At 39.9% G+C, this 19,819-nt stretch overlaps 1 protein-coding gene across 1 annotated transcript in view; it reads right to left on the bottom strand.

Moving 5' to 3' along the window:
- The window catches only part of PRSS12 (serine protease 12), a 1,465,718-nt gene that overhangs the window by 61,740 nt on the left and 1,384,159 nt on the right, over nucleotides 1-19,819 (bottom strand). Inside the window, exon 12 of the mRNA XM_044061659.1 lies at nucleotides 8,183-8,463. Within this exon, the coding sequence (XP_043917594.1) occupies nucleotides 8,183-8,463 (281 nt within the window). The remainder of the gene's footprint in view (nucleotides 1-8,182; nucleotides 8,464-19,819) is intronic.

Here is a 19,819-nt window from a genome sequence, read left to right as displayed (position 1 = left end):
GTATAAGTATTAATTTTAGTAATAGTAATTGGGTACCCTGGTAAGAGCCTTAACGTAGCTGGCTGGTGGCAGTGCATCTACGTAATAGTCTGCGCAGAGGGGGGCATAGCTGGTAAATTTGTGCCAGCCTCTCCCAGGAGTGTATGTGAGTGAAAATCAAATCTTAGAGTATGTGTATCATCTACTTGGAACAGGGACACAGAGCACTGGTTTCTGCAGAGAGAAAGATGAAGTCTTATTTGGGGCCTGGAGAGGAAAACCCAGCCCCAGGACTGAGTGTGCTCCATGTGTGCTCCTAAGGGAAACTGTGCTTGTTGCAGAGAGCTACATCTGAAGATACTGTGTGTATCCATTTTTGTTCCAAGTGAACATTCCCCACTGGTGTCAGTGGTGAGGATTGGAAGCTCTTTGATTACTGGCCCAGAGGGGGTACTTCTCAGGCTGTCTGAACATCACTTATGAAAAATATTAAAGTGTAAAGGCCCTAAGATCAACCCCTGGGCATCCCCACTGTAACTGGAGAAATTAAGATTGTTTGGGCTCCTACTTGGTGATTTGGCATTTGTTTGAAACATACTGGACCATTGTAAGGATGAGTCTGAGAGGACTATGAGTTTTATTTTTTGAAGTATGCTGTGTAAAACCATAATGAAGGTGTTGTTATTAATGTTGAGGATGGTGATTTGGATAAAGTGAGTATTGAAGTTGGTGGTGATATATTTGTGGAGGGGAGGTTGGCTATTGGAAGTTTACAATTTGGTCTACCTGGGTGAAGCAATTTATTTATTGATTTCCAAAAACATTTTGAGTTGTTTGAACTTGCATTTTGTAACATAAGGAAATATTTTTTCTTGTCTTCAACTACTTTCTTTTTAGTGATATTTCAATGTTGTTTCAAGGCTTGCTGGTTCTGCTGTGCTTTAGGTTTTAACCATGTTCACCAGGTTGTATTTCAATTTATCATTAGTTTGACTAAATGTTAAGCCATGGGGTAGGGATTACTTGCTTCTTAGAGGACACCATTTTGTTTAGAATACTAAGAAATGTTTGGTTAAATTGTGTAGTTGCTTCATCAAGTGGAAGATATTCGAGGGGATTCATGTTACATGATGTTTAAGGGAGCTACAAAAGTATTTTTCAAAAGTTGTGCTGTTTTTTCTATATTGTTAAAGTGGTGTTTTGGGGTGGATAAGAGGTCATTTTGGCATAGGTTAAGAGGTTATCCCTACTGGTGTGTTCTGGCTGGTGTAATTTTAGTGGGATCAATGTTGGTATGTAGTCTAAGGTAGTGATCTTAGTATCATTTTTGCTATGTCTTATGGGTGTGATTATGAGCTGGGGAAGCTATATATGTAAATGTACAGCTAAGGCATAGCTGTGACTGTTGAGTTTCAGTCTATGTTGGAGTCTCCCAGGATTACAGCTTCAGGATATTATAGAGTATATCTTTGATAGTGAGCCTTTTTGTTTCCTGGGGGATTGTATATGGTAAAGAAGTAGATGCTTTTGTGGGTATTTAGTTTAAGGAAGGAGGTAAGCAGTTCAGCTTTATTAAAGTAGGGAATAAGATGTCAGTTAGAGGTTAGTTGTAGCAAGCTGGAGAAAAGTAAAGCCATTCCTCCACCGATTTTCCTCTTTCTATCATTTCACAGTATGCTATACCTAGGGAGTGGGGAGATGCTTCTTCATCTTTTATTAATGGTTTTAGCCAGGTCTCAGTTACCAAATAAGCCAATGAGGTGGATAATTCCCAATAAGGTCCAGACAAGGTGTAGTATAAATAACACTTTAATTCAAAAACAAAACATGGTCAAGCGCTTTTGTTCCCCAAAGGGAATTATCCACCTCGTTGACTTGTTATTTAGTATAAGTTTATTTTTCCTTCAGGTACACACTGCCGTTTAAGTCTCAGTTATTGAGAAGAGATATGATGTGAAAGTCGAAACTCATATGTTACTTTATTGTACATGCTTCTTGCATTAACGTTGATACTCTTTAGATGGTATGTTTTACTGTGTGTTTGTTGGCCACATTTTTTTCTGCTTTGGAGTTAATATATAAATAGATGGAATGTTGGTTACAGCCTGAGTTAGGCTGAGCCTGAGTTAGGATGTATGTCCTCAGCAACTTATAGGCAACAGTGTAGCAAAATATTATTAGGAAAATGAATAAACCTTTCCACAGAAAAAGTAAAGAGCTGCAGACTGCAGCTTGACACAGCTAGTAACACATTAAATCCAAGTACACAGGAAAAGCAGATGTTCCCAAAAATGTCATACATCATATCTTTCTGAAATGGAATGTAAAAGTGTCATTAGTTTTACTATTCAGTAAGATGTTTCTGTGGTACAGAAGGGATGTATCCAATATGTAGTGCTTATGACCTAGGTTATGCTACAAGGACTTGGCCAACTGGGGAGAAGAGAGTGAGAGGATATGAACAGACACCAAAGTGACCAGCACCGTGACTGTGTAATATTTGCACAGACGGGAGAGTCCCTGAACCAGAAAACAGCAGATTAAAGCTATGAGCTGCTATTGAGCTGATTCCTGTCATTCAGGGTTTTACTCCTTCAGTCTCCATTTGTCAACTGTGTGACTCTGAGCAAGCCACTTAAGTGGACAAATCTCTGATTACTGATGAAATGGAGCATGCATGTGTGTCCAGGTGGCTTACACAGTTAAATTAAAAAAAGGATTGTGAGCTGCTGTGTAAAGGTACTCCCCACAGAAAGCAACTCTCAGTCCTTCTACACCCTTGGTAGTGCTTCATTACACTGCTGCCATACTCTCTCCAGGAAAAGGCCTCTCACAAGTTATTGCTGGAAGGCAATTGATGCTTGTATGAAAGTCATCTAAGTCTCCTGTGCTCCCCCTTTGCTTTATTTATTTATTTATTTTTGTTTGCTAACTGGGGTAGTGGACTGATCCACAGAGGTTGCATTTCAACCACAGCCCTGAAATGTCTGTATATGTGAAAGCCACCTCACGTGGGCCAGAAGGATGGCAAGTAGTGGCATTTGGATAATACTATTCCATAATGCTAGGAATACATGTCTATGAAATGCTAAGCAAACCCAGGCAAAGAACTTAACTGAAACATCAGATTTCTTCTCATCTGTCAGAATGCATCCAGAATATCCACAGAAAGCAGAAAACCAAGTGCAGATTTCTCCTTTACCTCCAGCTGATATACATTCTGTACTTCAGTTAGTGGACACAATGGAGCACACATCTCCATACTTTCTAGCCCAGATTTAAAAAGTATCCATGTAGAATGGAAGGGTGAAGCTAGCCCTAGCAGCATTACAGGCAGGACACTTGGAATAAGGCACAATCAATTCTGGTGACAGTTGCAGCCCCTTCTCTTCTTTTGCATTAAGGCAAAAAACAAAGGTAACAGAACCAAGCCACTGCTAGCAAATAGTCATTTGAGACAGACAAGTCCCACTTATTAGCCACATCTATAATCTAGAAAGGTCTTGGAGACTATGTTCAGTAGCCAGGATAAGGAATGTAATATTTCCATCATCCAGTTTGTGTGCTTTCCATATAAATATGTCTTGCTGCTGGGAGTCAGACAATGTTTCAGTAGCCAGCACTGTATAACAATTCTTCACATCTGGACAGAGCTTGTGCCTCCTCTGTTGTGTCACCTGATGGATGAATCGTCTCTGAAGTGCAGTTGTCCTTCCTTGGATGCTCCTGCTGTGCATCTTTGGATTATAATCTCCAGTGTGTCTGGTAGTGCTGTTGCTTTACTCTTTACCTTGCTTATAAATTGATCTTGTTCCACATCTCTACCATTAGGACAGGTGTGGTGGCCTGTTCTCTTTCTTAACTCCTGAATCTCCATTGGTATCAGTATGACAGTTTTCCCACTGCAACCAGTTGCCATCCTCAAATGGTAGCAGCATTATGTCTTTTTTTCCTACAGTGTTTATTTTAGTATTTGTACCCCTTCAGGAAACCATAGGTTTTTCACACTCTGGTATGATGGAGTAGATGTTTCCAGTTTTATCCGAAGCACAGTCCTGATTATTGTTTATGGAATCATCAGGCATCTTCCCTTCTCCCATTTCTTGTTATCTGTATATATGTACACATATTTTCCCTGCTTTTATATCCTTCCTCTTGCTGCTCAAACTGCAGCTCTTGTCTGTGGCTACATTTGGCAGGCCAATTTCAGTATAAAAAGGCTAGCTGGGATCAGTCAGTTGTGCTCATCCAGTCATGCCTTGGTCTCAAATTTTCATGACCTACAGTCATTAGCCAATTACCCAGCAAAGTATTGATCATTGGACTTCCCATAGGGGAAGTAGAACTCCTGAAAGATGTTTGTTTCTATGATGTAGTTAACTCTTGTTTAGATAAGGGCTATGAGAATGAGGAACTATTTTGGTTCAGTGGCTAAAGTTTCTGCATTACATTTCTGGGATGCAGAGTTAAATTCTGACCTCCAGTCACTATGTGTAGAATTTTCACATTTTCCTTTTGTATGTGTATGTTTTCTTTTCATATTTCAGTTTCCTCTATCCTCCCCAAGCAATGTTAGTCGACTGTCTACTCCAAATTTTTGATGTATATTGCTTGTATACATGTGCTTCTTATCCAAGTCATGACTGAAAAGGTAGGGCCATTTCATTTACCTTCTAACAAATAAGGACAAAACTCTATCTGTTAGAGTCAGAGTTTATGTTCTGCATAATAGACTGATTCCTTGTTTAAGAGGATTATAAAGCCTGATTCAAGAATAAGCCGGTAAGTTAGGGCAGGGTGTTACAGCTGATATCAGGACATTGTGAACAAACGTATGTGGTAAAGTAAAGGTTGTGGCCAGCACTTCATAATTTTGCTTCCATGATGACAAAGTGTCCAGTATCAGCCAGTTTAAATTTCATCAGATTTATGCTCTGCAAGGCCTATTGGTGGATGTTTTATTTTACTCCTCTAAGGTGTTCAGCCATGAGGGATATTCTGATAGTCTTCCAGCTTGGCTAATCAGAGGATACTAGCAGAAACATAACTGAATAGGGTATGCAAGGGCAATGAATATATTTTGATAACACTATGGGAAAGAAACTGGTTGCGCACCTCTAGGGACAAAAGGTGTGCGTGTGTGAGTGTGCATGTGTGCTTGTGCGTGTGTGCTCGCGCGCGCGTGTGTGTGCGTGTGTGTGCGGTGCTTTGGCATTCACCTTCACTAACTCGATGTTTATAATCTAACATCAAAGTAAAACAATAACAAGATTTTGTCCCAAAATGCAGTCATTATTCCCTTATGCAAACGTCCAGCAGCCCCTCTTCCGTACATGCTATACTACCTTAGTTCTGCACCATGTTCAGCTGCTTGAACACACACACACAAGCACACACACACACACACGCACACACACACACACACACACACACACACACACACACACACACACACACACACACACACACACCACCATCACATATAAAAATGAGTGCATGCCTTACTGTGTACGCACTTTTGACACAAATTGATATCAACTTCAAGAGGTGGATAAATAAGTGCAACTTCTTATAGGTTCATAGGTTTATACTAGGCTATCTGCCCTGGGGCATTTACAAGCCTAGCCAGAGTGTGTTTGGCTTTCACCACCCTTTTAGATCGGTTTACTGTGCCTCTGTAGAGTAGGTCACAGAAGATAGCCCTTTTAAGGTTAGTTTACTGTGCCCCTGTCTAGCAGGGACACAAAGGAGATCCCAGGGGTGAACTTACGATCTCCCATCCACTCGTCAAGATTTCTCTTGAAGAGGGTCAGTGAGGGGCTGTGCCTAACATAGACTGGGATTCTGTTCCAGAGTGAGGGCAGCCTCTGGGATATGAATCTGTCCCTCCAGCATGTCCTATTTATTTCTGTGCTGAGGTTTAATTCCCTGGAGTGTGTAGCTCTAAGGGATTTGGATTTCCTGAGGTGGAGCATGTCCATTAATTCTGGGTTGGACATGGCTTTATACAACAGGCATAGATCACCTCTGAGTAGGCAGTAAGCAACTGAGTAGAGTTGGAGTTTCTTTAGCCGAACTGCATAGGACATCTGTTTGAATCCCTTGATCCTCTTGGTGAGGTACTTTTGGGGCCTCTCCAGTTGCTGCAGGTGTCGGGTAAGGTACATCCCAAATGGGGCATTGTATTCAATTATGGGCCTGATGAGTGATGAGTAGAGGGGCACAATGACCTCTCTTGTTCTAGATGTGAACCCTTTCGTGATAAGGTGGGCTATGTAGAATGTCTTTCTAACCACTCTGGCAACGTGATTGTCAAAAGAGAGGTTTCCATCTACTTGGTCCGAAATCCCTAATTACTTCTTCTGTACTTAATGGATTACCACCTATGTGGTAATTTGTGGGCACTTTGTTTTTCCCGAAGGGGATGACTATGCACTTTTTGGCATTTAGCTTAAGGCCATGGCTCAGGCACCAGTTATCTGTCTCTGTGAGACCCTTTTGGAGGATGCTTGTGTCAGCCGGAGAGTCGATTATGGCACCCAGCTTGCAGTCATCTGCGAACTTGGTCAGCCAAAGTCCTACCGTATTAGCCTGTACCTCAGAGAAGTATATACCGAACAAGAGAGGTCCCAGGACTGAGCCTTGTGGGACACCACTTGTAACTGGTTTGGAGTCTGACATGGCACCTGCAATACTGACCATGTGGGTTCTATCTCTGAGCCAGTTTGCAACTCATCTTGTGACATAGGTGTTGATATTTAAGCTGGTGAGCTTATTTATGATGCCCGAGTGGGGTATTGTGTCAAAGGCTTTTGCGAGGTCCAGGTAGGCCATGTGGACTACCTTCCCTTCATCTATGGCCTTGGTAACTGTTTCAAAGAAGTCGACCAGGTTCAAGAGGCAAGATCTGCTCTTAACAAAGCCGAATTGGGTGGGATCCAGTGTCTGGAGGTTACCAAGGTCCTTGTTTATGAGTTCCATGATGATACACTCCATAGCTTTGCAGACCAGACTAGTCAGACTTATAGGGCGATAGTTTCCTGGGTCCATTGTGGCACCACCTTTGTGGAGCGGGAACACTGTTGCTGTACGCCATTCCTTGGGTACATATCCTGTAGCAAGGCTGAGATTGAACAGTGACTTTATGTGAGGGTTTAGTTCTTCTTGGAGCTCGTGTAAGACGCAACCCGGGACACCGTCTGGTCCCATTGATGCTGTGTTTTTTGCTTTGGAGAGGGCAGCTCTCACCTGTACATTTGTGATGTCAGGGAGGCTACATTCTGTTGGGATAGACATTTGGTCTTTTGGGGGGGAAGGGGGGGGGAGTTTGCACTGAATCTGTCTGCCAGGACATTGGCAATGTCTGTGGGATCAGTGTATTTTTTGTCATTTTGTACTAACTCAGAGTATATCTGGGAGTTGCCCTCCAGATTCCTGACATAACTAAAGAAGGCCTTGTAATTATCTTTAGTGTCTTGTGCAATTTTTCTTTCGAAGCTGGCCTTAGATGATTTTATGAGGGATCGTAGTTTCTTGCTAGTACTGATCAGAGATGCCTTCCCTTTTTGGGATTTTGCTCTATCATGTAGTAGCTTCCTCCTTCTGTTGTATAGCTTATTTATGGCTGGGGTCCACCAGACTGGTCTCCTGCCTTTTCTCACATAACAAATCCTCCTGTTGACTTACCTTGCATGGGACCTTTTGGTGTTCGCAGCTGAGGTATCAGTCATTTAGTAGCTTTTGTAAAAACACTAATATCAGTCCAATTCTGACCTTGTGATGGTACATGTCTTTCAAATACTTTCTTAGCCTTTAGAGCATAATCACATATAAAAATGAGTGCATGCCTTACTGTGTACACACTTGACACAAATTGATATCAACTTCAAGAGGTGGATAAATAAGTGCAACTTCTCACATAAATCCTCCTGTTGACTTACTTTACATGGGCCCTTTTGGTGTTCACAGCTGAGGTATCAGTCATTTAGTAGCTTTTGTAAAAACACTAATAGTTCAATTCTGACCTTGGGATGGTACATGTCTTTCAAATACTTTCTTAGCCTTTTAAACAAAATGCAGGCAAGTAGTAACAGTAATACAGTTGGCCCTGATTTAGATGTAATAATCTACTAAAGAGTCCTGGATAGAGTTAACACACTTGTATTTGCTTCCTTTTCATAGTTTAGTAAGTGGTGTCACTTACCTGTGTCACCCCAACCAGTGATGAAACAGTTAGGTGCAGTCTTGTGTGCTCTTTCTCGCCTGTGCGGCAAACAAGCAGGTAATACATGTGCACTGAGCCTAGTGCATTGGTCCTGATTACCATGAAGCCTCACTAGTGCAATGTCATAATCACTACTGTCTGGACGGTAACCCTTGTGTATTACAATCTGCTGCACACCAACATCTTCTTCATACTCTTCAGGTACGAGTGTGTGATAATCACCAACTCTCACAACATAGTTTTTGGTGTTGTTGCCATACCTAAAAAACAAGACAAAGTTAAGTCCATATTCTATTTTGCAAGTGTATTCCTGATGCAGTTCTAGTTTTGCTTTCCAACTAAACAAACACTTTTATTTTCAGTTTTTCATTACATGAGTGTTGAGACATAGTATGTAATGGAATGTGCCCTCGGTGCGTATGAAGAGTACTCCTTTGTGTGGCCAGCTTTTTGACTGGGCTAGTCAGTCAACAACTATACAAATACTGAATCATCGCTAGAGACAATTAATCCTGAAAGTAAGACTTTTTTCCAGAATATTAGTCACCTTGGCTCTTTCAAACTACAAATGTTTCTTTCCTTAAGTTGTACTTACCATTAAAACAAATGCTTGTTGTCTGATATCAGTGGAAACTTGACACTGTTCTAGCCATCATTCCTTTGTGTAAGTTTCTGTTATAACCTAATAACTCTTAACTGTCCTTGATTTTGCCATATTTTTGCTCTGTCTCTTGTAAAATTTCTGATTCTTAGTTAAATCACTGTGGATTACAATCTGTCAATAATACCAGGCATCAGAGTTTCACTCATCTTATTCTTCAGAAAATGCATGATGATGCAAAACCTGTTGTATTAACTTTCTAGGTGAATTGGAAAATAATTACAAATCTCCCTGATTTGGGGCCTTTCTCCTCTGCCATCCCCCCAAAATTATTTTTGGCTTTGTCCAGAATTCTTGAGCAAATAAGTTGAGACCTAGCTTCATCAGTTTTTGCAATTTCATACCATTCTCTCAAGGAAACAAGACAACTAGCCAATTATAAATCATGCATTTCTCCCCAGTGAGCAGATCTTTAAAATGGAGTGCAGGAATCACTCAAGTAGCTAGTATTCATATTATTAATCCAAGAGTTAAAACATATGATCTAATCTGATTTATGCAAGGGTAGGAATGCATTGCATCACTTCCTTGGTTGCTTGTTAGTAGCCACAACTTGTAAATACAGCCTTAACAATAACACATAAATAAAACTTACATGACATAAAACCAAAGTGATAATTCACATAAGCTCTGTATTCTACAGTACCAAATATTAATTATGCCATGGTGGTATAACACTTCCTGCATTTCTGCAGTATAGTTGTCAATATGCTTTTTTACTTGCAGGTGTAGTGTATAAAAATAATTTACATGGACAAAGAGATGAACTGAATTAATTAAGAAATGAAGAAATTATTTAGTGCCATAGACAGCTGAGATTTGCTGTCACAAGAAATTTACTGGCAAGTTCACAAAAACTCAAAAATGGCAAAACATATAAACCCACAGTAATTCTAGACAATTAATAAGTGTCACCACATCATAAAGACACCCCCCCCAGATTTAATAAAATTAGTGTAGGCATAGTGTAAAGCCTACAAGGAAGGTACCGTGACCATGTATGGGGTACCCCCTCAGTAGCACACCATGCATATTAATGAAGGCGCGTTACTGAAGGAGAGCCGTGTAACATGGTTATTGAATCAGTGTAGGAAGTGTGTTACTGTGTCTGGAGATGAGAAACACACACCCTGCACTGTGAAAGTGCAGTATAGCAACATATGCATATGTATTAAATTGTATTTTTTTTTTTTATGTTTGCGCAGCACAACGTAATGATTGACATGTGCCAAACATTTAAAAATAAAAATCTGATACATTTAATTATGAATGCAAAGGTCAGGTATAAGCATAGATGAGTGGGTTTGTGAGGTGAGCCATGGTGCTCAGGGGTGCTTAAATGTAGTAGAGAGGTATATGTAAAAGTACAGCTGACTTCTACATGTCCACGTAGCCATATGATTAGAATGGCAGCCTTATCTGTAGAAGGTGCAGGGTTTGAATACACAGACAAATCATTAAGCATTTATTTTGCAAATACAAATTATGCCAATTATTTTTAAATCCTGCAAGCACAGCTAAACCTTGCTAAGTACTGCTTAAACAAGGAATGTTTTAGCACTGCTTAGCTGGTTTATGCATTGCTGATAATGTTAATGAAATAAGGATTCTATTGCAATAATTGTGGAATTACAGCTGTACTGCGACCTGCATTATCCCAAATGTTGTTTAATAAAGACTCAAAAATATGACAATAACTGCATGAAGGCACCCTGAATAAAGCTGTGTTGTGCAATATGTGTGTAAGTAGGGCTGTTCATGAAATTGAGTATGACATCTGCTCTGAAATAACCCAAAGAATACCACTAACTGACTCAAAGTTAGCTAAGAAAGAGTGTTATGCTTAACTGTAGCTTTACAGCTGTACTACAAGATATATGCATTATGAAATTTTCTGCACTAATATCTGAAGCAGTATCAGGAACACCCAAGGAATATTGTGTATATCAGGACTGTCTTGTGTTGACCATTGCATTTCAGCTATATGCATTCCTGCTCAGAGGTAAGGTGCTGAAACAAGTATGAAACTGTAATAGCTTTAGACTGCAAATATGCTATCTGCAACTGTCAGGTAGCCAGACCAATACTTCAATATGGTTTGTACATGTCTCAGATATTTCCACCCACTAAGATTTTAATGTGTGCACCTGCATTCTATGTATTAATGTACAATTTACCTAGTATGTCTGTCATGCATGAATCTCTTGCATGTGTGTTCAACTGTCACTGCAGTCTTGTATAAAACTGTACTACTATTACAAGGTCATATTATGTTTCCAGGTGAACTCTAAGCAAATATCAGGCAGTCAATAGTCAGCAGTGGCTCAGTAGCTCAGTTTGTTAAATGCTGTGTCTTATGTACATTTTGTCACACACAGACCAGGGTTCGAATCCAGTGACAAGTACTAATAATTATTACTGAATCGGTTATGTACTGTTAACAGATTTTCTCCCCACAGGAATTACAGGTAAATGGGTGAAGTAGCACTTATTATGGGTTAATAACTTGTGTGTTCTGAAGTACCTGACTGTCAACAGCACTGATCAGGAATGTGATAAGATGTCAGAAAATAAAGGCAACAAGTACAATACTAATAAAAGATATTACAATAAATAAAATGTGTAATCTTGGTATGGCTTTGTGCCTGGTGCGTCTGTGTACATTTGCTGAATGTCTAATCCTATGCCTGCCAAGGACGGCATGATAGTTGTTTACTCTCTGTTCTGTACAAGATACATGTCTCTCAAGTGTCACACTGGCACAGACTGTAATCACTGTCACCTAATCCCTCTGTCACAGATCTATTAGTGACATGATTGTGTCAATAGTAGTCACACTACATCAGTCCACAGTACACCTTGGTAGTCATATATTGCCACCTGGCATGTAATAGTCCTCTGTAGTTGTGTACCTGTAGGTATTACAGCTTGACCCATACTGCCCCATGCAGATAGCTTGAGAGGTATGTATGTGCTACACAAGCTATAGGGCACTGTTATACATAAAGGAAGGGCATACCTCTAGAGTATTTAACAGTACTGTTGTAAACTATATAGCCTGCAGTGGTACTAATGGACTGTATTTCTCTCTCCCTCACCCCTTATATTCATCATAATTTATTATTGTTATACATTGGTTGAGGTTTACTATTAACAAATGTTGTTCTCTAAATGTTATGTTGGACCTTGCATTTTATTATTGTTATGTAATACAATGGTTGCATATTAACATGCTGAATTACCTATATTGTTGGCCTTATGCCATAACTGTTACTGGCATGCTGTTATTACACTGACTGTTATCTCACTTATTGTTGTGTTCCATATACTATGCAATGTTATGTTACTGGGTTATTTGCAATGTTCTGACATAGTGTTATAACTGTTATGCTCATTATGAACCTATACACATGGAATACCTCAACACCACAGCTCGACTGGGTAGGCTGGTTCCTGGCGATCTGCCTACTCTACCTCAGCCGACCATGACACTGGGTCCCAGCACATCTGGGACCCAAGCCGATAGTGCCCCCACAGCTAGCCTGCACCACCAATGGGGGAACTGCCTCAGGGGATGGGGTCCACCCCCACGGGAATGGGAGTGGAGGGAGTGTATCACCCAGGATCAGCTACCAGTGATGGTGCACAGGATAGTGCATTGTGGTTATGAGAATCACATGCGCCTGATTGAGTGTAGCCTGGCCAACCTGGAGGGGCTAGGAGGCCTCGGTGCCCAGCCTCCAGCACAGCCACTTTCAGGGCAGTAAAGGAGCAGTGTTGATTGCCAATGGGTGGGGAGCTCAGTTACACTCCTGCCATCTGGGGGCACATGGATCTGATTCCACAACACCCTTCCCGTCAAAGGTGTTTACCCACCTCATGTGTCACACACCGCCCCTGTATGCTGTCTTGTCTGTCTGCAAATGCAACCTATCCTACCTAACTTACTTCCACACACATACCTATATCCCTTCCCCAACATTACAATCTCTCCTTTTAAAAAAGGGCACCTGTACCACAAAAAAATATTGCCCTATACATAGCTCTCTATTTCACACACACATCCACTGGACACCATTAAATATTACATGAATTAATCAACACAGTTATGTTGCCCTCACCCCTCTCTCTGGGTTGTGAGGCTCCAAATTCTGTACAACCTGCACAGCTGTTACTGTACAAGTAATGAAGAGCTATGGTCTTTTCCTACACCTGCCCTGCACATCCCTACCTGCCTTTCAGTATATTTTTCCCCCTGCTTGCCCCCATTTCACCCCTTTCCTATCACCCATTTTATTTTCTTTTTTTTTTTTAATAATTAGTGCGGGTTTAAACATAGTTAAGCCTCATGCCACGCAAACCCGCTTAAACATGCCTTAATCATCTTATGTATTTCTGACAGTGTTGGGTATATCTGCAAAATAATCACCCTTGCCACATCTCAAACCCAGGCCCCTGTCAACTACAGCAAAGTGCATTAGCCCAATAGGCCACTCATCTCTGAATTAAAACAGGTGTTTCCACCAACATATCCTGATTGCCACTGACACACTGCAAGTACATATAATGGGGAAATTGGCAGTGTACAGGAGACTGTGATGCAGACACTTAACCAGTACACAGCCAAATAAATAATAATGGATGTACGTGAGACCTAGGAAAGCAGGTATAGCTGTTAACTGTACAGACTGTTGCAGAATGTCCACAGTTGTGCCCCCTAGGTTTGGAATGGTTTTCACAAAAACATATGTGTCTGCTAAACTACTGGCAAGTCATTAAAGATTGAGGTTACAAGATCATGACAGACATTTCAGTGTCAAACCTCATACCCATCAGAAAATACATGCTAATGCAATTCCAGTGTCACAGACTGTATGCATGCCCATATATTTTGCAAATACACCTGCTGCAGCAGTGACTCAGTTGCTCAGTATGTTAAATGCCTTGTGTGATGCTCGTGCACTGGCCCAGTAATCAGTCCTCACCACTAACACCAGTGAGGGGAATCCACATTGGGAAGGATAATAAGTACACAGAGATCACTTAAGAGCACACATAGATCACAGTCAGTCTGGGGCTGGTTTCTCACTTTCTCTCCAGATCCCCAATAAGATTCTCCACTGGCACAGCTATAGGGTCCAGATTTCAGCCTAGTGGTCAAACTAAAACCTGCAGCACCCACTCTGGCCAACCTGGAGGGCTAGGAGGCCTCGGCTTCATGTTCCTGCCCAGGTAGCTGACATACACACTTTAATATTTGATTTATGTACAAACACACAGACACTCCTGGGGAAGGAAGGCTGTCACAGGTTCTCTAGCTGTGCCCCCATTCTGCCAGGCTATCTGGTAGTAATCACTGCCCCCAACCACTAATAGCTACTAAAAAGGTGCTTACCAAAGGGTGTCTAATTATTACTGTGCAATATTCTTATCCAAATAGTAAGTGTGACCCAGGGCTAAACTATTGGAGGGGCGTGGCCAGTAGCACTATATACATACAATGCACTCTAGAACTTAAATTATCTCTGCATAAAACAGCCACAATTGAAAGATTTAAAAATATTTAATAATAAATAATAGAAACATGACAATACTTCTTACTACACAGTGCTAGTCAAGAGTTCAGAGATCACAGGAAAATGCTTAAAATAATACAGTAGAATAGTTCTGATAATACAGAAAAACAGCTAGACTAAACTTACTATTTTCTATCTATATCTAAGAGCAATCAGAGTTCTAAATAAACTTACATATAGAGCAAAAGCAGAGTACTGGTGAGTTATTGTCAGTTTTAGACAAAATTCAAAATGCCCTCTCTCCCTGTCTTTGAGAGTGTCCTTTTAAATTGACAATACATCCTGCTGACTCATTTTATATTACATCATTCTTAGCCTGGAAAACCAGAGAATTGTTAACAGAAACTCTACATTTACATTTCTTAGTAAGCTTGCACTTAGTCAGGAAATTATAGCTCTTAGAGACATATTATATATGTAACATCTAGCAATTAACTCTGGTCTCAAAATGATAGAAAGAATCTGCTAGTTCAGAAACCACAGCTCTGAGCCCTGAGATCAAACATTCATACAAGGCTTGACTTATCAGCTTTCTTCCAGCAGAGTGCACTGTTGTTAACATTTTTGATGTTCAATATTTAACACAATTTTCTTCCATTTAAGAGAACAAGCCTGTGGCTTATATTAATATTTACAAATAACAGCATTATCTGCAAAATTCTGTCTAGCTAGGCTGGCAGCCTTCACATATCTTCACCCCCCCCCCCACCCCACGAGAACTCTAGCTAGTTTTTCAAGTGTCCCTTGAGAAACGTTGCTTGAGAGGGTTAGGTCTATCTGAGTATACCTTACCCTATTTCCTGTCTTGAGAGCCCATCTGTGTTGGTATTGCTACTCCCACTGCGGTGCTGCACTGACATATATGCTTGCAACCCTAGGCTTCATCTTATCAACTTGGCATTTTGCTGGCTGGCTCTGTTTAACCGTGTTAAGGGATTGTGATCTGTCATTACAGTGAATTTTCTTCCATACATATAAGGCTAAAGTTTCTGCAGTGCCCACACTATGACTATACATTCCTTTTCTACAGCTGCATAGCATTCCTCCCTTGGGTTGGTGCCTATGACTGAGATAAACCACTGGGTGCCCTTTGCCCTCTGAAGAAATCTGGCTAAGTATAGCCCCCACCCCATGGTTCAAAGCATCCACCTGCACAACAAATTCTTTGTTGTAATCTGGATTGGTTAATACAGGGGGTCCTCCCAAAGCTTCTTTAAGTTTCTGGAATGCCTGCTCACATGCTGTGGTCCACACTAGCTTATCTGGCCTGTTTTTCCTTATCAGATCTCTAAAGGGTAGCAGCTATGATACTGTAACTGGGGGCACACTTTCTGTAGTACCCTGCTGTCCCTAAGAATGCCCTCACCTGCTTTTTGGTAACAGGTGCAGGCCATGCCTGAATGGCTTCCACTTTGGCATATTCTGACCTCATCGTACCACTCACCACTCTATGTCTCAGGTAGGAGACCTCTGCCATACCCAACTGACATTTGCTTCGTTTAATGGTCAAGCCTGCCCTCTGTAGTCTGCCTAGCACCTCCCTGACATGGTGAAGGTGCTCTTGCCAGGAATGGCTGTAGATGTCTATATAATCAAGGTAAGCAAGGGCAAACCCTGCTGTTCTTTCTAGGATATGATCTACCAGCCTCTGGAAAGTGTCTGGGCATTTTCCATCCCAAAGGGCATCTTTGAGAACTCAAACAAGCCAAAAGGAGTCACAAAGGCTGACCTCTCTCTAGCACTGGGAGTCAAGAGAACCTGCCAGTAGCCTTCATAAGATCAATGGTGTTAAGATACTTAGCCCCACCCAGCTGCTCTAGGGCCTCATCTGTCCTAGGCATGGGGTAAGCATCTGACTCTGTGTGACTATTTAATTTTCTGTAGTCCACGCAGAACCTGCTGCTGCCATCCTTCTTTGGCACCAGCACCACTGGGGAGGCCCAGGGACTGTTGAACTCTTGAATTACCCCTAGCTCCAACATCTCCTGTATCTCCTCCCTCAGAGTCTGCTTAACTCTCTCAGGCACCCTATAAGAGGCCTGCCTAATAGGCCTTTGGGGTCCTGTATCCACATGGTGCTGCACCAGGTGGGTGCACCCTGGTTTCCTAGTAAACACATCCCCAAACTCCTGTAAAACACCATTCTGATTTCTCGAACTTGAGTAGGAGATAGGTGCAACTTGGGTAGGAGATAGGTGCTGGGACATTGCTACCCCTTCCACTGAGGTGTCAGTCTGAGCATCACTGAGGAGATCAGTCACTAGATCCCCCTCAGACGACTCCTGCAATTAACTGCAAATACTCAACACAAGGGCCTCCCTATTATGGTAAGGTTTCATCATGTTAACATGGTACAAGTTGTGCTCCTGCCTCCTGCGTAGCAGTTCTACCATGTAGTTAACATCACTTACTTTTCTTAACACCTTGTAGGGTCCATCCCAAGCTGCTTGCAGCTTGTTGTGTCTGACAAGAATGTGAACCAGTACCTGCTGCCCTACAGCATACTCTCTACCTTGAGCATTCCTGTCATACCATACCTTTTTCTGTTGTTGGGCTTCTGCCAGGTTTTCCTGGGCCAAGCTGATGAGTTCCCCAAGCCTTGTGCTTAGGTTTAGGACATATGCCACAACAGACTCTTTGTGCGATTCACACTCACCCTCCCACTCATCACAAACTAAATCTAGAGGTCCCCCTCACCCTATGTCCATACAGCAACTCAAAGGGTAAAAACCTGTGGATTCCTGGGGAACCTCTCTGTAAGTAAACAACAGATGGGGCAAATATTTGTCCCACTCCCTCTTCAATTGGTCTGCAAATGCCCGTAGCATGAATTTGATTGTAGAGTTTAACCTCTCGATAAGACTATTAGTCTGGGGATGATAGGGGGTGATCTTCAGGTGCTTCACCACACAGTCCTTCCACAGCAAACCAGCAGGTCCGACATGAAATTGGCACCTCTGTTAGTCAGTATTTCTTTTGGGAAACCTACCCTGCTGAAAATCTCTAACAAATCATTTGCTACCTTTTCTGTCTCAATGGTGGACAGAGCCACTGCCTCGGGGTATCTTCTCAAATTTTCTTTTGTTTTTCAAATACATTTGAATGAATTCTGTAGTATTTATACATAGCATCTTAAATAACTATGTACAGTATTTACCTTAGCCTGACACTATAACAGATCTTAATGTATACAGTTACTTTATAAGTATGTCCAATCCATTATCAAAGTGTCTGATCAATTATTGTATAGTGTCAATCAACAATAAGACTTTTCCCCAAGGGTTGTTGATAAATGGTTTTGGATAAATTCTTAGTTGTTTAATTTTAATTTCCAATAATGCTGTGGTCTTCAGTAGGCTGTAGAAGTCTTCCAAAGTTGATATTTTGTCGGTTTTCCATCTTTTTGTTACACACTTCCTTAAAATTGCAAGTATAGTCCATACTAGATACATGTTTGACCTATTCAAACGAGGACCTTTGTTCACATTTAATAATACAAGAGCTTTAGTTAAATAAAATGATTCATTAAATAAAGCTTGTAGAAAGTTGTTAATATCATTCCAAAATGACTTCATTTTAACACAATCAAAGAAAATGTGGTTCCAATCTGCACTGTGTACTTGCTCACATCAACATATTCCTTTTATGGAAGAACTAATTATACTGATTCTGTCAGGGGTTAAGAATGCTCTTTGCAAGCATTTCCAATTAAAAACTTTCCATTATTGTGTAAAGGATGTCTATTTTATCGATAATAAGGTATTTGTTTTAATATTTTCAGTTAACTGTATTGAGTGTCCTTTTGTTATATATTTCCAATACAAGGTTTTGGGTGGTGTTTTATAGTTTATCAATATTTTGTAAAATTTTGAAATACTTTTTCCCATGTCAAAGTCATTATATATGATTTTATATATGTATTTTGTAAATTTAGGTATTTCTTTAAATGAAGAATTGTTAATTATTCTACTTAAATCTTGTGAATATGACAGAATACTCTGTAAAGTTAGCCAGTCCTGTTGTGGAATTTTGTAAGCTGTTTTTATTACTTGCATATCTAAAACTTTTATTTGATACATTGGAGCCAACAAACAAATCCTTTATGTTCCCCGCAATTAATAATTTCTGTCTATATTTTATGTGGAAAGCTCTTTGTGACTATAAATAGAGTTAAAAGATCAAACCAGATTTTTAAATCTATATTTGTATTAATAATTTTCCTAAATGAGTCAATGTAATAATTAATCATACGAGTTTTAGTGGGTTATGTTATATTGTATACTAATACATATGTGCCATGGCAAATTGTTTTTATCTGCTATTTGAATTTTTTTTTTTGTAAATCAAATTCATTTATTGATATTACATTTAGTAATTCTTTCCAATTTGCAAAGTAATTTGGACTTATCCAATCTGAAATTGTTTTAGATATTGATACTTTTATATATGTTTCTATATCAGGAAAGTTTAATCCTCCCTGTTTCCATGGTCTGATATGATGTATTAAAGCTTTTCTGTTTTTTTTTTTGGGAAACCATAAAAAATTTATTAGGCACAAATTTATTTCTTTAAGCATATTCCTTTCTGGTAACAGTTGTATTGTCAGGCTATATATAGGATTTTTGGCAATAAAACCAATTTTATTAACTGTAGTCTATCTTCAAATGTTAATATTATTCTATTCAATTTTTCCACAGAGATTTTAATTGTATTGATGATGATATTCTACTTTTTGAGACTAATTCATTATTATCCTTGCATAACTCAATTCCTAGATATTTTAAGGTAGATTCTTGTTTCCGTATGATGTGATCCCCCTTAGTCTGCAGTTCTTTTTTTTTTTTTTACTTAAAAATAAAAAATTTGATTTATTGAAATGGAGTCCTGAAGTCATGCGAAATTTGTCAGTTAATATATCTAATTCTTCTAATGTCTCTTGTTTTAGATAATGTTAGTAATATGTCATCCAAATAGTATTACTTTAGAATTGTATTGTTCATAAACATCTATTCCTTTAATTTTTATATTGTTACCAATTGATTTTGCCAATATTTCAATAGCCTGAGTAAATGGAATCAGTGACATGGGACATCCTTGTTTAGTGCCTTTTGTTATATGTATAGATTCAGATGTAAAAAGACCTAACTTGACATACGCAAAATTATTTGTATGTATATTCTTTAGGAGATGAACAAAGGATGCAGGAAACTCAAATAGGATTAGGATTTTGAATAAATAGTCCCAAGTTAGAGAATCAAAGGCTTTCTCTATAAGCCGATTATGAGTATTTATTTTCTTTATTAACATAATCTATAAGAGAAACTGTCCTTTTAATATTGCCATATGTGTGTCTATGATGTATAAATCCAGTTTGATCAT

The sequence above is a fragment of the Protopterus annectens genome, chromosome 2.part0 (assembly GCF_019279795.1).
Source record: "Protopterus annectens isolate FY-2018-M chromosome 2.part0, PAN1.0, whole genome shotgun sequence".
Taxonomy (NCBI): Eukaryota; Metazoa; Chordata; order Ceratodontiformes; family Protopteridae; genus Protopterus; species Protopterus annectens.
The sequence above is the reverse complement of the archived record's forward strand: the minus strand, read 5'-3'. Positions and strand labels throughout refer to the sequence as shown.